Below are 22,710 nucleotides of genomic sequence, written 5' to 3'. Positions count from 1 at the left end.
CCGTTGCTCTTTGCGTTGGCAATTGAGCCCCTGGCCATGGCGTTGAGGGAGTCGAGGAACTGGGGGGGTCTGGAGCGGGGTGGGGAGGAGCACAGAGTGTCATTATACGCAGATGACTTGTTGCTTTATGTGGCGGACCCAGTGGGGGAATGCCGGAGGTGATGCAGATCCTTAGGGAATTTGGGGGCTTTTCTGGGTACAAGCTCAACCTGGGTAAGAGTGAGCTGTTCGTCGTGCACCCAGGGGATCAAGAGGAGGGGATTGGTAGGCTCCCGCTGAAAAGGGCAGGGAGGAGCTTTCGGTACCTGGGAGTCCAGGTGGCTAGGAGCTGGGGGGCCCTTCACAAGCTTAACCTCACTAGGCTGGTGGAGCAAATGGAGGACGAGTTCAAAAGATGGGACATGTTGCTGCTGTCGCTGGCGGGCAGGGTGCAGTCCGTCAAGATGACGGTGCTCCCAAGGTTTTTGTTCCTGTACCAGTGCCTACCCATCCTTATCCCGAATGCCTTTTTTAGGAGGGTCAACAGGAGTATTACGGGATTTGTATGGGCGCATGGGACTCCGAGGGTGAGAAGGGTGTTTTTGGAGCGGGGCACGGATAGGGAGGGGGGCTGGCGTTGCCCAACCTCTGTGGGTACTATTGGGCTGCCAGCGCAGCGATGGTCCTTAAGTGGGTAATGGACGGGGCTGGGGCAGCATGGAAGAGGATGGAGATGGCGTCCTGCGTGGACACGAGCCTGGAGGCGCTGGTAACGGCGCCGTTGCCGCTCCCTCCAACGAGGTATACCACGAGCCCGGTGGTGGCGGCTACCCTCAGAATTTGGGGGCAATGGAGACGGCATAGGGGGGAGGTGGGGGGCTTGATGGAGTCCCCGATACGGGGGAACCACGGTTTGTTCCAGGGAGCATCGATGGCGGGTTTCTGGGCTGGCACAGGGTAGGTATTAGGAGGTTGAGGGACCTGTTTGTGGATGGGAGGTTTGCGAGCCTGGGTGAGTTAGAGGGGAAGTTTGGGCTCCCCCCGGGGAACATGTTTAGGTACATGCAGGTTAGGGCGTTTGCCAGGCGGCAGGTGGAGGGGTTCCCTCTGCTGCCCCCACAGTGGGGTACGGAACAGGGTGCTCTCGGGGGTGTGGGTTGGAGGGGGGAGGATTTTGGACGTTTACTACGTCATGCAAGAGGTGGATGAGGCCTCGGTGGAGGAGCTGAAGGGTAAATGGGATGAGGAGCTGGGTGAGGAGATTGGAGAGGGGACGTGGGCGGGTGCCCTGGAAAGAGTAAATTCCTCCTCTTCCTGTGCGAGGCTCAGCCTCATACAGTTCAAGGTGCTGCACAGGGCCCACATGACTGGGACGAGGATGAGTAGGTTTTTCGGGGGCGAAGACAGATGTGCTAGGTGTTCGGGGAGCCCAGCGAACCACACCCATATGTTCTGGGCATGCCCAGCGCTGGGGGAGTTTTGGAAGCGGGTAGCAAGGATGGTGTCGAGGGTGGTAGGATCCAGGGTGAAGCCAGGCTGGGTACTCGCACTTTTTGGGGTTGCAGTAGAGCCGGGAGTGCAGGAGGTGAAAGAGGCCGGTGTTCTGGCCTTTGCGTCCATAGTAGCCCGGCGGAGGATCTTGCTTCAATGGAAGGATGCGAGGCCCCTAAGCATGGAGGCCTGGATCAATGATATGGCGGGGTTCATCAAATTGGAGGTGGTGAAATTTGCCCTGAGGGGATCAGTAAAGGGTTCTTTAGGCGGTGGCAGCCTTTCCTGGACTTCCTGGCAGAACGGTAGGGAAAATAGGCCGGCAGCAGCAGCAACCCCGGGGAGGGGGGGGGGGGGGGGGGGGGGGGGTTTGTTTCGGGGGAAGGAAGAAATGTGTATATGTGTTTATTGAATATGCCGGGTGTTTATCTATTTCTTCTTGTTGTAGTTACTGGGGGGGGGGGGGGGGGTTTGGTTTTGGGGGTTAGTGTTTTTTTCTTTTTGTTGTTGTTAATATTGTTTTCTTGTTGTTATTTTCTGTTGTTATGTTTTTGAAAATCTCAATAAAAATTATTTTAAAAAAAAGAGGGACAAGGAGACAGGGTGTGGTTCGTACCGTCCTATTGCACTTTTCAACGCGGATGTCAAGCTACTTGCCAAGAAGCTGGCGCTTTGGCACAATTTGCCTGCCAAATATAATCTTGGAGGATCAGATGGGTTCTGTTGCTTGTTAAATGTTGCCCTTTTCCCCTCAGCAGTGCCCAAACCTGAAGGCATTGTTTCTCTGGACGCAGAAACGGCATTTCATGGAGTGGAATGGGAATATTTATTTGAGATTCTTGGGCGGTTTGGTTTGGCCACAAATTTATTTCTTAGATCATAGAATTTACAGTGCAGAAGGAGGCCATTTGGCCCATCGAGTCTGCACCGGCTCCTGGAAAGAGCATCCTACCCAAGGTTAACACCTCCACCCTATCTCCATAACCCAGTAACCCCACCCAACACTAAGGGCAATTTTGGACACTAAGGGCAATTTTGGACACTAAGGGCAATTTATCATGTCCAATCCACCTAATTTGCACATCTTTGGACTGTGGGAGGAAACTGGAGCACACGGAGGAAACCCACGTACACACGGGGAGGATGTGCAGACTCCGCACAGACACTGACCCAAGCTGGAATCGAACCTGGGACCCTGGAGCTGTGAAGCGATTGTGCTATCCACAATGCTACCGTGCTGCCCATAATTTGTCTATAATGGATTTGTCTATTGCATAAGGCCCCGACTGCCAATGTTCGTATGAATACCCTGAACTCTGATTATTGCACTTTTAATAGGGGCACAAGGCAGGGCTGTCTACTGTCCACACTATTTGCTCTGGCAATAGAGCTGCTTGCTATAGCGCAGAGGTTCTCTGTTAAGTGGAGGGGAATTAATCGGGGAGCGATGGAGCATTGAGTGTCCCTTTACATTGACAGCCTACCTCTCTAAATTACGGACTCAGTATCCTCAGTAGACAACATAATGAATTTGCTTTGCACTTTGTTTTTTTAAACAGACAATTTTATTGAGGTATTTTTTGGCATTGTAAACAGGAACAATATACATTAGTGTGCAGGTACCAATTACTAAAACCATAGTGCAAATAACAGTTCCTCTCTCGCAAATAGACCCGCCTATTCTTCTCCCGTACTCTACACTATACTACCCCTATACTGACTATTAGTTCCCCGTGAAGAAGTCGATGAATGGTTGCCACCTCCGGGCGAACCCTGATAGTGATCCTCGTAAGGCGAACTTGATTTTTTCCAAGCCGAGAAAGCTTGCCATGTCCGACAGCCATACTTCGGTCTTTGGGGGCTTTGAGTCCCTCCAGGCCAACAATATTCATCGCCAGACTATCAGGGAAGCAAAGGCCACAACGCCGGCCTCTATCCCCTGCTGGACTCCCGGGTCCTCCGACACCCCAAAAATCGCAACCTCTGGACTCATTGCCACCTCTGGACTCATCGCCACCCTTGCTTTCAGTACCCGGGATATGACGTCCGAAAATCCCTGTCAGTATCCCCTGAGTTTTGGACACACCCAGAACGTGTGGACATGGTTCGCTGGTCCTCCCCCACATCTAGCACACTTGTCCTCAAGCCCAAAGAATTTGCTCATCCGGGCCACCGTCATGTGGGCCCGGTGAACTACCTTGAACTGAATCAGGCCGAGCCTGGCACATGTTGCGGTTGCATTTACCCTTCTCGGAGCGTCTGCCCATACGCCTCCCTCCAACTCCCCACCAAGCTCCTCCTCCCACTTGAGTTTCAGTTCCTCGGTCCCTGTGTCCTCCGCTCCCATAAGCTCCTTATAAATATCCGAGACTCTCCCCTCTCCTACCTCACCCTTGGAAACTACCCTGTCCTGGATTCCCCCTTGGTGGAAGGCGTGGAAAGGACGGGACCTGTCTACGTACAAAATCCTGCATCTGCAAGTACCAAAAGCCATTCCCCCTCGCCAGCCCGAACTTCTCCTCCAGCGCCCTCATGTTCGCGAAGCTCCCTTCCAGGAACAAGTTACCCATCCTTCCCACCGCCCTCCGCCACGCTCGAAACCCGCCATCCATCTTCCCCGGGACAATTCGGTGGTTGTCACATATTGGGGACCAGACCGACGCTCCCACTTCCCCTGCATGCTTCCTCCATTGGCCCCAAATCTGCAGCGCCACCACCACTATAGGGCTGGTGGAGTACCTGGCCGGCGGGGAGCGGCAGAGGGGCCGTGACCAGGGCTGCCAAGCTGGTGCCCCTGCACGAAGCAGCCTCCACCCGCTCCCAAACCGACCCCGTACCCACCATCCATTTCCTTATCATGGCTATGTTAGCCGCCCAGTGGTAGTTGCTGAGATTCGGCAACGCCAGTCCCCCCTCGCTACGGTTCCGTTCCAGCATCCCCCTCTTTACCCGCGGGGACTTCCCCGCCCTTGCTTTGCACTTTTAATTCCTTCTCTGGATGTAAGTTGAACTTCAGCAAGAATCAGAATCACGACAGTGCAGAAGGCCATTCGGCCCATCGAGCCTGCACCGACCCTCTGAAGGAACATTTCACCCAAGCTCACTTCCCCTGCCCAATCCTATTAACCTCTTAATCTAACCTACACATCTTTTTGGGCACCAAGGGAAATTTAGGAGAGCGAATCCACCTAACTTGCATATCTTTGGACTGTGAGAGGAAACCCGAGCAACCGGAGGAAACCCACACAGACACGGGGAGACTGTACAAATTCCACAGAGTGACCCAAGGCCAGAATTGAACCTGAATCCCTGGTGCTGTGATGCAGCAGTGCTAACCACTGTGCCACCTTGCCATTCTTGAATGAATGCTGTTATGGGAGAGCTGTTTTCAGAACCCCAAAATGTATCATGTAGTTCAACCAACCCCCACCTTTAATGGATTGTTGCTTTTGAAGCACGCAGCTTGTTCCCCAGGTGTAGTATTACAATTATGGACACGTGGTTTTTAAAACAAAACAATGTTTATTCCATGAACTCAAATTAACCTTTTAAATAAACATTGGATCTCTTAACACTCCTTACTTCACAGATAACCCCGAAAATAATACACTACCCAATCCTGCAAACTGTTTCTTTACATATCCAAAAGACTTAACAAATCCTTCAAACAGAAGCACCGTAGATTTATATTCAATACTGAGACCTTTTTACAATTCCGATTTCACCAAAGGATTAACAGATAGTCCTTCATGGCAGAGATCACCAGCAATGCAGCTCACAGCCACACTCAAGCTTTCTTCAAACTGAAACTAAAACTCCCAAAAGCAGAAGTGAGCTCAGCTCCCCCCCCCCCCCCCCCCCCCCCCGTGACATCACTTCAGTAATATGATCAGCCTCATTTCTTAAAGGTACATTTCTTAAACATCCAATTATTAAGGCACTCTCACATGACAATGCTTCCCGGTTGACTCCCCTCGGAGGCGTGCCCAACTGAGGATGTCACTTTTTGCCTTGTCAAGAGAAGCTTTTGTTATCTGAGGGTTCAGGTGGCCCACAGTTGGGCCTCACTTCATAAACTAAATTACTTCAGTCTGGTTAGTTATAATAAGATAGATTTGCAGACGCGGAACAACCTCCCTCTATCCTTGGCGGGCAGGATTCAGACTATTAAAATGAATGTGCTCCTGAGATTTTTTTATTACTCTTTCAGTATCTGCCCATTTTTCTCCCTAAAACCTTTTTTTACTAAGGTTATGAAATTGATATCTTCTTTTATTTGGGCGGGTAGGACTCCCTGCAATTGGGGTAGGGGGCAGCCAATATTCTGAAAATATTGTTGTGGTTTTGCAAAATATGGGGACAAATGGAAGCACACTCCTGCACTACCTCCAGTCTTCGTGCAAGTTACTGCACAGTTGCCTTTTTCCCCTGTAAGAGTTTACTCTAATCCAGTGGTGGTCTCCTCCCTGAGAATTTGGAAGCAGTTTAGGCAGCATTTCAAGCTTCTTTCCATGTCTTTGCTAGCCCCCATATGTAATAATGACCTTTTCCTATCAGCTGGTTAAGACTCGACATTTAGAGTTTGGCAAGGGAAGGATCTGGAGCGATTTGAAGACTTGTTCGTGAAGAGGAGGTTTGCTACTTCTAAGGAGTTAGCTGAGAAATTCCAGTTGCCCAGTTCTAGTCTTTTTAGGTATTTCCAAATTGTTCACGCAAAGCTTTTCCCTCCTTTCCTTTGGTGCCTTCACTGATGGTGATTCGGTCTCTTGCTAGGCCGGATTTGGGGGTGAGAGAGGAGGGGGTCCACTTTGGACATACATGGTCACACCCTTTCAATGAATTCTGCTCATTTGAGTGGTATGACGGTAAAATGGGAGGGGAATGGGGTCCTATTCCTAATGCTGAGGTGTGGAATGAGGCCTTTTACAGGGTCAACTCCACATCTTCATGTGCTCTGCTGAGTCCAATTCAGTTTAAGGTTTTGCCTACGATGCACTTGACCAAGGCCTGGATGAGTGGGTTCTTCCCCAAGGTTGAGGATAGATGTGAAGGCTGTTCTCATGAGCTGGCTAACCATATGCATATGTTTGAGACCCGTCCCAAGTTGATAGGCTTCTGGGCTTCTTTCTTTAACACCATGTCGGAGAAACACAGTGTAGATTTGGATCCATGTCCGCTGGTGTCCATATTTGGGGTACAGATTCGCCAGTAATAGTATGGGTTAAAGGTGGATGTCCTCACCTTTGCCTCACTGATAACCTGAAGGTGAATTTTGCTTGGGGGAAGTGCCTCTGCTTGGCTGGGTGACTTAATGTCATTTCTGCATTTGGACAAAGTCATGTTCACCGTCAGGAGGTTGATGGAGAGGGGCTACCTAAGATGGCAACCATACATTTTCTTTTTTAAGGTGTTAGTCACCGTCAGCAGTTTGGGGTTTTGGTTAATATTTGTATTTAAGCTAAGCTAATTTAAGTTAATTGTGTGTGCTTTTGCCTTTTTAAGAGTTTCCTTTCTATTGTATTTTTGGTTTGATTGTTTCAGGTTGTTCTGATTATTAAAAATTTCTTAATAAACATATTTTAAAAAAAATATTAATCATTTAAATGAAGAAATTAAATGTAATATCTACAAATTTGCAGATGACACAAAGCTGGGTGGGAGGGTGTGGAAATCTTCAGTGTGATTTGGACAAACTTGAGGAGTGGGGAAATATATGTTAGATGTAGTATAATGTGGATAAATGTGAGGTTATCGACTTTGGTTGCAAAACAAGAAGGCAAAGTTATCTGAATGGCTATAAATTGATGGAGTTGGAAGAATTTGCCATGAAACCTGGGTGTCCTGTACACCAGTCCCTGTAGATAAGAAGGCAAATGGCATGTTAGCCATCATTTTTCATTTCATTTTCATTGCGAGAGGATTCGATTACAGAAGCAGGGATGTTTTGCTGCTATTATACAGCGCTTTGGTGAAAACACACCTGGAATATTGTGTGAAGTTTTAGTCTCCTTATCTAAGGAAGGATGTTCTTGCTAGAGAGGGAGTGCAGTGAAGGTTTATTCAGTCTGAGAATGATCTGTTTGTTCCTACTCGTTTTCTGCCTGTTAACCAATTCTCAATCCATCATGCCAGTGTATAACCCCAATTCCATGTGCTCTAATTTTGTTCACTAACCTCCTATGTGAGGTCTAATGAAAGCCTTCTGAAAATCCATACACATCACATCCACTGGTTCCCCCGTAGCTATTCTGCTAGTTACAAGATTCAAAATACTCCCGACAGGTTAGTCAAAAATGATTTCCCTTTCATAAATCAGTCGGGATTCTGCCTAACCCTATCATTATTTTTAAGTGTCCAATTATTGCATCCTTCGTGACCATTATGATAAAAAGTAATCAACCTGATAAGTTAACAATTTTTCTTTCCACAGTTGCCAGACCTGCTGAGCATTTTCTCTTCTTGTTTCAGATTTCCAGCATCTTTAGTACTTTTTTTGTACTTGGAAATAAACTTGTTTGTTCATTCAATCTGATGGGAAAGAGGTTGGTTTGCCTGATAGTAATAATTATCAGAAGCAATATGGTATGTAGTGAAAACGTTTCACAAACATTCAGAAATCTAATGGCCTATTGCTTGATCAAGGCATACTATCCCAAGTTACTTTTCAGGAAATGCAAGTTCTTATCTCTGGGAGTTAAATGTGAAAAAAACACCTCGTCAGAGCTTGGATTGTAATAATTTGGGTTTCAAATCAATTTTGACAACACAGTTCCTTTTCAGAATATACTTTGCCTTGATTCACACTTCTGAACCAAATGTGGTTTCAGTAAATAACTCATGGATGAATAAATTACCCTCTTTAAAATCTACACATGCAATATTTTCTGATAAAAAGATTATACTGCATTCTTTGTACATCTAAATTCTGTTCAAAGTGTGCCTCTCACCTCAAATTTCATCTTATGCCCTGGATTATACCTTGACAGCACAAGCTGATGTCCACGCTGCCACTTGAAGAACAGTCTTCGGGTGTTCTTGTCAGACAAACAAGCTTTATGATCCCGCATGAGGTCTCTACTAAGGAACTTACAATGATTGCCTGAATGCATAGTTGCATATAACAGAAAAGGATCATCTTCAGAACTAGATCAAAAGAAAGCAGAAGAAATCATGATAAATTAGCACTGCAAATATACACACAACTCATCTTACAAATGCATTTCCGATTTACTAAACTGCAATTAAGACAGAAATTTAGATGTTTCTTCAATTTTGGTGGTCTAGGTCAGGTGTTTGTCCAAATTTTCTGTTCTCCCTGAAATAGCCTAAAGGCACTAAATCTAAGATACTAATCTGAACTATTACAGGCAATGTTTGGAGCAATCTAGTTTTATGGAATTATGCAGAAAAATAAAACGGCTGTATAAGACTGTCATGGTTTAGGATTTTGCGGCTATTTGGTTAACTCAAAAAAGGACTTTGACACAAGTGGTTTTAATATGTGTTTTGACAAAAGCTTGCCCAAAATGAAATGGTTTACCTACACAGTCCGAACACAGGGCTGGCCATTAATAAACAGATGAGAGGATATATTCATACAGGTTGGGCAGTAAACTCCAGAATTCATAGAATTGTGCAGCATTCCAAACAGTGGCACATTTATCAGCAATGTCTGGTCATTCATGAAACATGTAGCATCTTGGTATCACAAATTTATTTGATTCCTGCAATTCTTGAAAGACATTTTTCAAATTAATGGAAACACTCAAGGTCAGCCAGATACTGTAGAGGCCAAAAGAGAAAATGCTGGGACTTCCGGTGGCGTATGTGAGCAGGGCGGCCGCAGCAAGAAGAGCTCCCGCCGGTGGGCACGATTTGCGGCGATTTCCCCGAGTCACCATTCACCTCCCGACTATCGTCTGCCTTTGGGGCTGTCATGGGCACCTAGCGGGGCCGGTTTAAAAACTGGCGAAGAACCCCGCGTCAGTGTCGGGCAGCAGGGGCTGAGGCACTGGGCCCAGCACGATGCGGAGGTCGGAGCAGTGGGGGGCGAAGTTAAAGGAGGGCGAGGCGGCAGACCAGAGGCCAGGTCATGATGTAGGTGGGGTGTTCCACATCGGATGGCTCCCACCTAGGATGAAGTAAGAAAGCTGAAGAACGGTCCCAGGGGAGCTCTGGAGGAATGTAGAGGAGAAGAGAAAGAAGGTTTAAAGAAGTTTGGTGAAAGTTTTGTTTTCTCCCCTTTTTCGCCCCTTTTTGTTTTGTGTGTGAAGGAAGAAAAATTTGTTTTTTTCCAAAAACAAAAATTCAGATTGATGAAGGACAGGAGGGTGGAAGGGGAAAGAAAAGAAAAGGAAAAGCAATAAGCCGCTAAAGGATGCAAAGAGTAGCGTCGAAGAAAGGAGGAAACGTGGGTTCGCCGTTGAATGAGAGGACGAGCAAAAGTGCTGACAAGATGGAGGAGGCCGAACCGCAAGGCAGGGCCACACTACTTACAGTGGCAAAGATGACCGAGGTGATGGCGGTGGAGCTGGAAAAGCAGTTAGTGAGGCACATGGAGGCCTTGAGGAAGGAGGTGGTGGTCGCATTGAAGTCATTGGTAGAGAAGGCAATCGCCCCGGTGAGGGTGGCAACGACATCGGCCGAGGTGAGAGAGCAGGGCGAGAAGATGAAGGAAGTAGAGAAGGCCGTGTCATGGCACAGCGACCAGGCCACCTCAATGGGGGACGAGCTGCAGAGGATAGTGGAGGTCAACAGAGGACTCCGAGCAAAGCTCGAAGACTTGGAGAACCGCTCAAGGCGGCACAATTTGAGAATTGTGGGCTTGCCCGAAGGCACATAGGGCCCAAGGCCAACACAATACTTTGCTAAGAAGTTGGCGGAGCTGATGGGGGAGGGTGAGAACTAGACTGAGCTCATCGGTCATTAAGGCCGAAGCCCAAAGTGAATGAGCTGCCAAGAACAATAATTATCTGCTTCCATAAGTTCTGCATGAAGGAGAAGGTATTAAGCTGGGTGAAGCAGAAGCGTGAGGTGTTGTGGGATGGTACTGCGGTTCGGATCTACCAGGACTTGACGGTGGAGTTGGCAAAAAGACGAGCGGCGTTTAGGCGAGTGAAGGCAGTATGGACAAGAAAGGGGTGCGATTTGGTATGGTGTACCCGGCGAAGCTGAGGGTAACGTATAACGCCAAAGACTTTTATTTTGAGACAGCGGAGGCGGCTGAGGCGTTCGTGAGGGCAGAAGGCTTGGGACAGACGTGAGGAGCGGAACTGGAAGAGAGACTGTGGACTGTGTTTGAGCAGCTAGAAAATGTATAAATGCTACAACTTTCTTTTTAATGTGTATTGTAATTTACTTTTCTTTGCATTGTTACAGAGTTCAAGTTAATGGTTGTGTTGAATGGCGTTCTGTGTAGCGACGGTTAAATCATATGTTAGTGAAATGTATGGGTTGGATTGTTGGTTTTGTTTTTTTCTTTCTCTGGGACTGGGTGGAAGGGGACGATATATCTTGCCGGGGGGAGCCACCCGCGCTAGCTAACTAGGGCAGCACGGTAGCATGGTGGTTAGCATAAATGCTTCACAGCTCCAGGGTCCCAGGTTCAGTTCCCGGCTGGGTCACTGTCTGTGCGGAGTCTGCATGTCCTCCCCGTGTGTGCGTGGGTTTCCTCCGGGTGCTCCGGTTTCCTCCCACAGTCCAAAGATGTGCGGGTTAGGTGGATTGGCCATGCTAAATTGCCCGTAGTGTCCTAAAAAAAGTAAGGTTAAGGGGGGGTTGTTTGGGTTACGGGTATAGGGTGGATACATGGGTTTGAGTAGGGTGATCATTGCTCGGCACAACATCGAGGGCCGAAGGGCCTATTCTGTGCTGTACTGTTCTATGATCTATGAACTAAAGTCAGCTAGTGAATGGAGGTGAAGTGAGAGGAAGGCTGCAGACACTGGAGCCTGGATAGCAGGCTTCAATGGGCCTACGAGGCGAGCGAGAGGGGGGTGAAGGGATTGATGCTGGGAGATGTTTTTTCAGGGGGAAATGTAGGGGGGGGGGTGGGGAAGAGCCCCCCAGTAGGGATAGTCACATGAAACGTGAGAGGGCTAGGAGGTCCGGTCAAGAGTGCTTGCGCATCTTAAAAGTTTGAAAGCCGATGTGGCAATACTGCAGGAGACTCACTTGAGAGTGAAGGGCCAGGTGAGACTTAAAAAGGGATGAATTAGTCAAGTGTTTCACTCTGGATTTGATGGAAGGGCTCGAGGGGTAGCGGTGTTGGTCAGCAAAAGGGTACACTTCCAGATGGAGAAGGTGGAGGCAGATCAAGGGGGGTAGATGTGTGATTGTGACCAGGGGCGCTGGAGGGGAGATTAGTGGCGCTGTTAAGTGTATAGAGTCCCAATTGGGATGATGTGGGATTCGCGAAGGTGTTCGGGGCCATTCCCGACTTGGACACATATGAGCTGATTGTGGGGGTGACTGGAACTTGGTGCAGGAACCAAGGTTGGATAGATCACGGCCGCACTCGCTGGTCCCATCAGGGGGCGCGAAGGAGCTGGCTGGGCTAATGGTGGAAATGGGAGGGGTGGACCCTTTGGAGGTTCCTGCATCCAAGGGAACGGGAGTATTCGTTTTTCTCAGCAGTCCATAAGGTATACTCACGGATCGACTTCTTTGTGGTGGGAAAGGCTTTGCTGGCTGGGGTCAAGGGGTTGGAATACTCGGCAATTGCAGTGTCAGGTCATGCTCCACACTGGATGGATATGGTACTGGAGGAGGGGGTAGCGCAGAGGCCGGGGTGGAAACTGGATGTGGGGCTTTTGGGAACCAAGTGTTCTGTGAGAAAATTGAAAAGGTAATTAAGGAATATGTAGGGTTCAACTGTACGGGTGAGGTGTCGAAGATAGTTGTCTGGGAGGCTCTAAAGGCGGTGGTGAGGTGTGAGGTAATTTTGTTTAAGGTCAGGGTGGACAAAGAGAAGAGGTTTGAGTGGCAGAGGGTAATAGATGAGATGTTGAGGTAGATAGGAGTTATGCAGAAGATGGGGACCCAGCGAAGCTGGGAAAGAGGAAGGAACTACAGGCGAGCTTCGACCAACTGTCCACCAGGAAGGCGGTGCGCCAACTGAGACGAGCAAGGGGCACAGTTTCTGAACATGGAGATAAGGAGTATGTTAGCAGGTCAGCTCCGGAGGAAAGCAGCAGCAAGGGAAATTCTTCTGGTGAGAGATAGGGCAGGGAAGTTGGTGGTGGCTCCGGAGCTGATTAACAAGGTTTTTGAGGAGTTTTGTGAGAGGTTGTACAGAGTCATCCGGGGGAGACCGTGAGATGCAGGAATTTCTAGATGGGTTGGAGTACCCGAGGCTAGGGGAGGGGGACAGGGCTACATTAGAAGGAGCAATAGTGGAGCAGGAGATAAAGGATGCGATTGGGAGGATGCATTGGGGAAGGTGGCAGGGCCGGATGGGTTTCCAGTGGAATATTATTTAAAAATTCGCGTGGATTCTACTCAACGCGTCCGCCCATAGACCGTCCTCCATCTCTCCTCCCAGCTCCTCCTCCCACTTGCGCTTCAGCGCCTCGGTCTACGTCTCCTCCGACCCCGTTAGTTCCTTGTAAATGTCAGAGACGCTCACTTCTCCTACCCACCCTCTGGAAACTACCCTGCCCTGAATCCCCCTTAGCGGTAAGAGCGGGAAGGTTGACACCTGTTTACGTAGGAACTCCCGCACCTGCAGATACCTGAATTTGTTTTCCCTCGCCAACCCAAACTTGTCCTCCATACTCGGAAAGCTCCCCTCTATAAACATATCCCCCATCCTCTCAATCCCTGCTCTCCACCATATCCGGAACCCCCTATCCATACTTCCTGGGGCAAACCGCTGATTATTACAGATTGGGGACCTGACCGATGCTCCCACTGCTCCCACATGCCACCTCCACTGGCCCCAGACTCTCAGGGCTGCACACCACCACGGGGCTGGTGGAGCACCGTGCCAGCGGGAACGGCAGAGGCGCAGTTACCAATGCCCCCAGACTGGTGCCCTGGCATGAAGCTGCCTCCATATGCTCCCATGCCGACCCCTCCCCCACCACCCACTTTCTGATCATGGCTATATTCGCCACCCAGTAATAGTTACTAAAATTTGGCAGCGCCAGCCGCCTTCTCCCAGACTCTGCTCAAGCATTGCCTTCCTTGCTCGCGGGGTCTTGCCCGCCCAAACAAAGCCAGTGATCACTTTGTTTACCCATCTAAAAAAGGACCGCGGAATAAAGATGGGGAGACACTGAAATACAAACAGGAATCTCGGGAGGACCGTCATCTTCACCGTCTGCACCCTCCCAGCCATATTTAGCTTATACTCCGAAAACCGGCCAAATTCTCCTCGAATCCTCATGATTTCTTCCATCCCCTCTATTGGGTCCGATACATACAGAAGCAGGTCGTCTGCATAGAGCGAGACTCTGTGCTCCACACCACACCACCCCCTCCTCCTCCTCCCTCCCCCGGACCAGCCCCTTCAGGCTCTGGAAGCAATTGCCAACGGCTCTATAGCTAGTGCGAACTACAGTGGGGAGAGGGGGCATCCCTCTCTCGTCCCCCGGTGCAGTCTGAAATAGTCTGACATTTTCCTATTCGTCCGTACACTTGCCACAGGAGCCTGATACAGCAACCTGACCCAGTCAATAACGCCCCGCCCAAATCCGACCGATCCCAGTACCTCCCACAGATAATCCCATTCTACCCGATCAAAAGCCTTTTCTGCATCCATTGCTATCACTACTTCCACCTCCCTACCTACCGGGGGCATCATGATCACGTTTAACAACCTTCTTACATTGGCCACCAACTGCCTACCCTTAACAAACCCGATCTGGTCCTCCCCAATAACGTCCGGAACACGATCCTCAATCCTGGAGGACAAAATTTTGGCCAGCAATTTGGCATCTACATTCAACGGGGATATCGGCCTGTAGGACATACACAGCTCTGGGTTCTTGTCCCGCTTCAGAATCAACGAAATCGTGGCCTGTGACAACGTCGGGGGCAGCACCCTCTTTCCGTTGCCTCATTGAACATCCTCATCAACACCAGCCCCAATATCCCAGACAACATTTTATAAAACTCCACTGGGTACCCGGCCGGCCCCAGGGCTTTATCCGACTGCATAGCCTTCAGACCCTCCACAATCTCTTCCAACCCGATTGGGGCCCCCAGTCCTACTACCAGCTCCCCGTCCACCTTTGGGAAATTCAGCACCCCCCCCCACAGAAGTGCCTCACACCACCCGGCCCCGTAGGGCGTTCCGACCTGTACAGCCTACTGTAGAAATCCCTAAACGCCTTATTCACCCCTGCTGAATATCCAAACAGGTTCCCGTCTCCGTCATTTACTTTCCCTATCTCGCTGGCTGCCTCCCTCTTTCTAAGCTGCTGTGCAAGCATTCTGCTGGTCTTCTCTCCATGCTCATAGGTCGCCCCCCCCCTCGCCTTTCTCAGCTGCTCCACCGCCCTCCCTGTGGTTAACAAGCCGAACTCCGCCTGTAGCCTCCGCCATTCCCTTAAAAGCCCTGTCTCTGTGGTCTCCGCATACCTCCTATCGATCTGTAGTATCTCCTTTACCAGTCGGTCCGTCTCTGACCTGTCCACCTTCTCCCTATGGGCCCGTATCAAGATCTGCTCCCCTCTGACCACCGCCTTCAGTGCTTCCTAGACCACCGCTGCTGAAATTTCCCCCGTGTCGTTGACCTGCAAGTAGTTCTGAACGCATTTCCTCAGCCGTGCGCACACCCCTTCGTCGGTCAAAAATCCCACATCTAACCTCCAGTACGAGAGCTGGTTACTGTCTTTACTAACCTGCAGGTCAACCCAGCGCGGAGCATGGTCTGAGATTGTGATCGCCGCATACCCAGTGTCCATCACCCCTGCCAGTAAGGCCCTGCTCAAAATAAAGAAATCAATCCGAGAGTATACTTTGTGCTCGTGTGAGTAGAGGAGAACTCCTTCACCCTTGGCTGCCCAAATCTCCATGGATCCACCCCGTCCCCAATCTGCTCCATGAACCCTTTTAATTCCTTTGCCATTGCTGGCACCCTGCCCGTTTTCGAGCTTGACCGGTCCAAGCCAGGGTCAATAACTGTGTTGAAGTCCCCTCCCATGACCAATCTGTGCGAATCCAGGTCCGGTATCTTCCCCAGCATCCTCTTTATAAACTCCACATCATCCCAATTTGGCGCATACACACTTACTAACACCACCTCTAGCTTCCCACTGACCATAATGTACCGACCTCCCACATCCGAGACTATTCCACCCGCCTCAAACACCACCCGCTTATTGATCAGAATTGTGACCCCTCTAATCTTTGAGTCTAGTCCCGAGTGAAAAACCTGACTGACCCAGCCTTTCCTCAATCTAATCTGGTCAGTTACTCTAAGGTGCGTCTCCTGCAACATTACCACATCCGCCTTCGGTCCCCTAAGATGCGCGAACACACATGCCGTCTTCACCGGCCCATTTAACCCTCGAACATTCCAGGTGATCAGATTAGTTGAGGGGCTCATTGCCTGCCCACCCACCCCCCCCCGCCGATCAGTCATCCCCTTTTTTGGGCCCGCCTCAAGCCATGTTCCAGGCCTCCACCAGTCCGCCCCAGGCAATCGTTTTGCTTTTTTGATGGACTAACGACCCTTGACGACAGTCTTTGGGCCATTCAAAGGTATTCCTTCTTTAGCAGCTAGTAAGTTCCAAAGATGGTCTTCACTATTGCCAGCACACACGTATATAATAATAATAATAATAATATTTATTGTCACAAGTAGGCTTACATTAACATTGCAATGAAGTTACTGTGAAAAGCTCCTAGTCGCCTGCTCTGGGTACAGAGTGAGAATTCAGAATGTCCAAATTACATGACAGCACGTCTTTTCGGGTTTGTGGGAGGAAACCGAAACACCGGAGGAAACCCACACAGACACAGGGACAACATGCAGACTCAGCACAGAAGTGATCCAAGCCGGGAATTGAACCTGGGACCCTGGAGCTGTGAAGCAACAGTGCTACTCACTGTGCTACCCACGTGCCATCTAATATCACAAGTCAGAGCAACAAGAGTTCACCAGCAATGCTGCTGTTCAGGAAGAAACTGCAGACACATTTTGATTTGTCACACTACCATCTACTGTAGGGAAAGAGGATACTGCTTAGGTCTCCAGTAGCCAGGTTCCAGAACATTGATTACAACCTAAAAGGAATAGACATTGACAGTCTTTTTTGAGTTGTAAATATGTGCATAGAGATAATGTGCATAGAAACAGCAGGGGCTGTTTAGCACAACGCTAAATTGCTGGCTTTGAAAGCAGACCAAGCAGGCCAGCAGCACGGTTCAATCCCCATAACAGCCTCCCCGAACAGGCGCCGGAATGTGGCGACTAGGGGCTTTTCACAGTAACTTCATTTGAAGCCTGCTCGTGACAATAAGCGATTTTCATTCATAATGCATAAGTGGGTCTGTTGTAAAAATGTTAAGCAGTTGTTGTTGGACTAAAGAAGGGTGTTATGTACCAGAGAATATATCCCTCCAGGCGAAGCATCTCGTGATCTTAGTGATATCAGCAGAGTGTTTGCTCGAGCTTCAGTTCTCCACCTTAAATTGTATGCTAACACATCTAATAAAAACTCTGCGTTTTACGAATCCAAAGTGTGAGCACCTCAATACCTTTACAGCAAACTCAAAGATATAACATTCTTAGATATGTTTATCATACCAGGCTGAGTGTTTAATAAGGATAACTGATCAAGAAAAACATATGGAGGTTATCGTTGATCACGCAGTACAAGCTGTATCGGATTTATAAAAGAAAGGCAATAGGTTTATAAACTGCAAGCCTGAGACCATTCCCCAGGACCGTTACCAATTGGGCGACCTTCAGGACCCACGTCGGCCGCATGCCGGCCGACCTTCACAACCCACCATTTTCGTTTACTTTTAATGAGACAGGTGAGCCTGCTTGGTCCTCACAATCACACGTGCTTTGTCATGCAATGTTACATTTCTGCTAAGGACCTAATGATTTAGGTTCTCGCTGCATCCTTTGAAAAAAATCAAGTGGTTTGTCCTCAAAGCCGCCATTTTTAGTCTTCAAATACCATTGAAGTTTTGAGGGTTTTAAACTTTAATTTGCCAGTACTTCCTTGCATACAACACACATGGGCCTTGCATCCTGATTTGCATTGGCATAATTAATGAAGCCTCAAGAAATCATCTCTGTACTGCTTTATTCCTGATTTCTGCTTATTTTTAATGGGTTGTTCACCAGGGGTCCTGGAGCTCACACCAACATTGCTTTGTCCTGCAGTGGGCTCTCATGAGCAGCACTCCAGTAAATTTAATTGTGAGATCCAGGCTTGTTTGTGTCTCTGGCCCTCTCTTCCTTATTACAAGATGATCCATTTTCAATTCTTCACACTCCTGTTGCCTTGCTTGCTTGGCAGCTACAAAATGGAGGAATCTCTCTCAAACCACTGAAGCACAGGGTGCATGGCGTCAGTGTGTGGCCTGGGCGCATGACCTGTTCTCTGCCACAGCTTCTGGCATGAAAATTTTGACGTTTTTAAAATAGAAATTTGGTCCTGGAACAGCACACTGATGTCAGGAGGCGACGGGACTGGGACAGCGCGCTGACGTCAGGAGCCAGTCTGCCCACTGGGCTCCCGGCCTGCGCACTGCTGAATCCACCTGAGGGGGCACGCATGAACGGGACGGCCGGCATTTTTAAAAGCCAGTTTTGGCTGTTGGGCACTTCTCCCGCGATTGGGAACGCGTGACTGATTACTCCGCCACCCTCCCAACACCAAAACACGGTCGCTACCCTGACTTTGAAAAGAATATAAAATAAACAGGATTAGAAATAGTACACAAGGCTTTGGCCTCTCTGCAATTCCAAATAAGTATATCGCAATTATTCATTTTTCGAAAAGACCAAGAAAGCATTTTCTTGAGTTTCCTTATTTAATTACTACATGGAACATCCTCTTGACTTACATATTTTCTGTGAAGAAGCAGTCAGCACACTTCTGTATAACAGCCATGTGACCTTTGTTCCAGCTGGCTGTTCCCCGTAGCATGTGCTTGCGTCCAAGGACAAGGAGACGCAGGTTTTGACGTGCAAGGTGAGAAACTACATCAAGGAGCTGTGTTGAAAAACATGTTGCAAATTATAAAGTTATAGTTTTCTATTTAATAATTGAACAATATTTAAGGTGTTATGAATCGCCATTACAGATATAGACGTATTTTTTCTTCTTTTGATAAGGGAGCAATGATCTGGGCCCTGCGGCAATACCACGTAGGAAGTTATGAAACTTGCAAAGGCGGTATTTGGAAAGCACTGAATGTCAAGCACATATACCACTAACTGTATCAGCTTATGCTCTTCTTTGTACTATCAAAATCTTTATCACCCAAAACGTTAGTGGATGTTTTGGATGGTACTTTCCGGGAGAAATTATGATGGAACTCCAGTATAGAATGCAATTTTTTACATTTGTTTTTAATTTTTATAATCAGCTTTTGTAGAAGGCCAACATAATTGCACCTTGGTACAGGGTTTAAATCAGTGACATACTATTTTGAAAATTTATTTTTATCCAGGATGTTCCCCTCAAAAGGTGATGATGGACTTTAATCCTACACCACAACAGTTCATGAGGTTATGTTCCAGAATATTAACCCAGAATAGCAATATTTATCCAAGTCAGCAAGGCCTTATCATGGCATTGCTGCTGTTACCGTTATCGGCAATAGACATTGTGTGGGAATTGCTGTCAGAGAAACTTTGGAGAGTCTTACAATGCATGGATAGAGAGTTCATATTCAGTCATGGTGTGTTGGCGATAGAGGGAGTGTGGGGGTGCAATCAAGCAAATTGCTCTGTCTTGAATGGTGTTGCGTTTCTCTGTTGCATGAGCCCTTAGCATACTCATCCTCTCCCTCCTTTTGTAGTCCGTGTAGTTAAACGTCTGATCAATAACGAAAGTGCTGTTGAAAGTGGGGGAAAGTAGTTGGAATTTTTATTATTGGTGACAATCGCTGCCTGGCACTTGTATGATGTGAATGTTACTTGCTAGAAGCCATTTCAAGCCTCTGCTGTCCAATACCTGCAGTAACGTGGCATAGAAGTGTTCTCATGATTGTTTTAAGTGCCATTATAAAATACTGTGATGTTACTCAGTAACCAAATAATATTTCTGTTCTGTGGGACCAGTCCTCTGCCACTGGGATCTTGTGACTCTCCCTTCCTTCGTACTAAGATCCGTCATAGAGCTTTCAGTCTTCTTTGGAATTCTATTTTAAAACAGATTCATCTCTCCGCCTTCCTTCAAAATAATTTCAAAATCTATTCTTTTGAGTTCATCTTTTCTCACCCATTTCCCATGGCTTGGCATCCATTCCTCTTATTACTTTGCAATGTCACTTGGGATGTAGGGCACATTACAAGTTGTATGTAAATTCAAGTTTTTTGCTACCAATTCTTGCGGGCCCATAAAAAAGCCATGAGAATTAATGTTAATGGACAAACCCTCGTGTATAAGCAATATAGATGCTGGTCCAGTTTTACTATTCTTAGGAGAGTTAGCGAAGTATCAATATTATTATTTTTGTTTTGAGGAGATGCTAGAAATCTTGCAGCCAAATGCATTGATTGCTATATAAACTTTATGTTACTCTTAATTTTTGCTTTCAATAAATCTAAAATAGAAACAGGGATAGACCATTTAGCCCCTCAAGCCTTTTTCCTTCCAATAAAATCATGGCTGATCTGCAATCTAACACATGCATCTGCCTTTCCCCTATTATATCATAATATTTTTAGAAACCAAATATCTATCCACCTTGGATTTAAAATTTACAATTAATCTTGCATCTTTCAGGACTTTGTGGGAGGAAATCGTAGCACCTAGAGGAAACCCATGCAGACACGGGGAGAATGTGCAGACTGTCTGTCTTCTCCCCGTGTCTGTGTCTTAGGCTGGTTTAGCACACTGGGCTAAATTGTTGGCTTTAAAAGCAGACCAAGCAGGCCAGCAGCACGGTTCAATTCCCGTACCAGCCCCCCCCCCCCGAACAGGCGCCGGAATATGGCGACTAGGGGCTTTTCACAGTAACTTCATTTGAAGCCTACTTGTGACAATAAGCGATTTTCATTTCAGTTTCCCACCCATCCCCCCACCCACCCCATCCCCCACCCAACCCCCTTCCCCCTCCCACCCAACCCCCCCACCCACGCTCCCATCCCCTCACCTCAGTCTTCAGCTCACCCCCCACTCTGCTTCCGTGAACTAGCCCTCCCAGGTAGCCTGGCAACCCCCATAAGAAACAAGCAAAACCCCCGAAATAAGTCCAAACAGCACAGATCGAAAGTTTACAAAATATAGTTCAGTCCTCCAGTCAAAGTTCAAGACCCTCCTTCCCTGTCAGTCTTCATGAAGTCCGCTGCCATCTCCGACAAGCCAAAATCCCACTCTCAGCCCCCACAAGTCATCCAAAGGTGAGCCAGGTACAGTAGTCCAAACTTTATGCCCTTTTTGTACAGGGCCGACTTGACCTTATTAAAGCTCACCCTCTTCTTTGCGAGCTCTGCTCCCAGGTCCTGATACACCCAGATCTCGACATTCCTCCCACGTACATCGCCTCATCTGCCTGGCCCACCTCATAATGTGTTCCTTGTCCAGGAACCAATGTAATCGCACCACCATCGCTCTTGGCGGCTCACCCCCCTGGGGCTTGCGCATCAATGCCCTGTGGGCCCGATCACCTCCAGATCAAACGCATCTTCCCCAAGCTGCTTCTGCAACATCTTCCCCACATACGCACCAGTGTCCGATCCTTTGATTCCCTCCGGCAGACCCACGACCCGAATGTTCTGCCTCCGAGAACGATTTTCCAGGTCCTCCACTTTCTCCAGCAGCCTCTTCTGCTGGTCACGCAGCATCCCAATCTCTGCTGCCATCGAGGTGGGCTGGTCCTCATGCTCCCCACCATCTCCTCCAACCTCTGGATCGCCTGATCCTGGGCCACCAGTTTAGTCTTTACGCGCTCAACCACCGCCTTGATCGAGTCCACTGCCCGAGCCAGGTCCTCCACACTCTCCTTCCGTCGTGGGGTGAACTTCTCAATTAAGAAACTCACCAACTGGTCCATTGACCACTGAGCTGACGGGATCCAACCCTGTTCTTCCGCCATCTCCACGCGTGCTGTCCAGTCCTCACTCACCACCACTGCCTGGTTAGTTCTTTTCCGATGACTTCTGGGCCGCAGCTCCATAAACTGGGGGTCCCTTTCTTCTGTTTCTGCCTCTACACCCTTTCTCTACAAATTTTCTGCAACAATCCGGCTTAAAAGCCACATAAAGACCACCATAAGCGTGAGCGACCGCTCACTCCATGGTCGCTTTCGGAAGTCCCACTTATATGATCTAGCGATAAGGCCACAGGACAGTAACGTATCAGGAGTCTTTGATGAAGTGGTTACTGACATTTTGAAAGGATCCTGCTTCAAGTGGCAGCCTCTTTTACTATGCAACTCGAGCCATTTTAAATCGGAACTATTCAGATCATGTGCACATTCCCACCAAGCGATGCGGCTGAAGATGTTCACAAAAATAATCTGGAATGTTGCAAGACAGGGATCTCAATTTCCATGATTGTGACTCTCACCACCCAATTCCCCGCCTCCCCTGCTGCTGGTGGCTAGGGCACTGACATTGGGACATCCATTGGGCACACCACAGCTTTTCAGTCCAAGTAAATAAGACAAATACATCAAAATCACAGCCTGATCTATGCTGGGTAAAGGCTGGTGGTTTCTGCGGCATGGTAGACCAAATTCAAAATTGGCCCCTTTCAATTTTCATGTGTGCACCGTGACATGCTGCAGTTAGTGATACATTTAAAGATACTCAGGGGAAAGTACCGTTTTCAGACAGCAAGACAGAGATGGAAAGTAAACTCTTCACTATGGTGTAAAGTGCAACTCATCACCAGAGAACTAAATCGGTGATGGAAATACAAGTTTGATGAAAAATTTCCATTTATTTAGGAACATGAATAGTGGGCTGCAAGGCAAAACAATGTAAAATTGATATTTGCCATGAAACCTAACTTGTAATGAATTATTAAATGAAGAACAATTCACATGGTGTTTCTACATCATGACTGGCCTTTTTGGACTTGAGAAATGCAACTCAAA

At 48.2% G+C, this 22,710-nt stretch overlaps 1 protein-coding gene and 1 long non-coding RNA gene across 5 annotated transcripts in view; one reads left to right on the top strand and one right to left on the bottom strand.

Moving 5' to 3' along the window:
* LOC119954872 (protein only RNase P catalytic subunit) overlaps positions 1–22,710 on the bottom strand; it is a 125,408-nt gene that overhangs the window by 11,067 nt on the left and 91,631 nt on the right. For 3 of the 4 annotated variants that reach the window (XM_038780482.1, XM_038780497.1, XM_038780508.1), the window contains exons 5-6: positions 18,505–18,653; positions 8,418–8,613 (exon numbers count right to left, since the gene is read on the bottom strand). In XM_038780482.1, coding sequence (XP_038636410.1) covers positions 8,418–8,613; positions 18,505–18,653 — 345 coding nt within the window. Of the gene's footprint in view, positions 1–8,417; positions 8,614–15,317; positions 15,400–18,504; positions 18,654–22,710 lie in introns of those variants that run through there. The other variant, XM_038780488.1, reaches the window with a different exon arrangement.
* Positions 18,572–22,710, top strand: part of LOC119954908 — a 46,247-nt gene continuing 42,108 nt past the window's right edge. Inside the window, exon 1 of the long non-coding RNA XR_005458336.1 lies at positions 18,572–18,632. This is a non-coding gene — a long non-coding RNA (uncharacterized LOC119954908). The remainder of the gene's footprint in view (positions 18,633–22,710) is intronic.

Source organism: Scyliorhinus canicula, chromosome 2 (genome assembly GCF_902713615.1).
Source record: "Scyliorhinus canicula chromosome 2, sScyCan1.1, whole genome shotgun sequence".
Classification (NCBI taxonomy): domain Eukaryota; kingdom Metazoa; phylum Chordata; class Chondrichthyes; order Carcharhiniformes; family Scyliorhinidae; genus Scyliorhinus; species Scyliorhinus canicula.
This window is presented reverse-complemented; position numbering and strand designations above follow the sequence as displayed.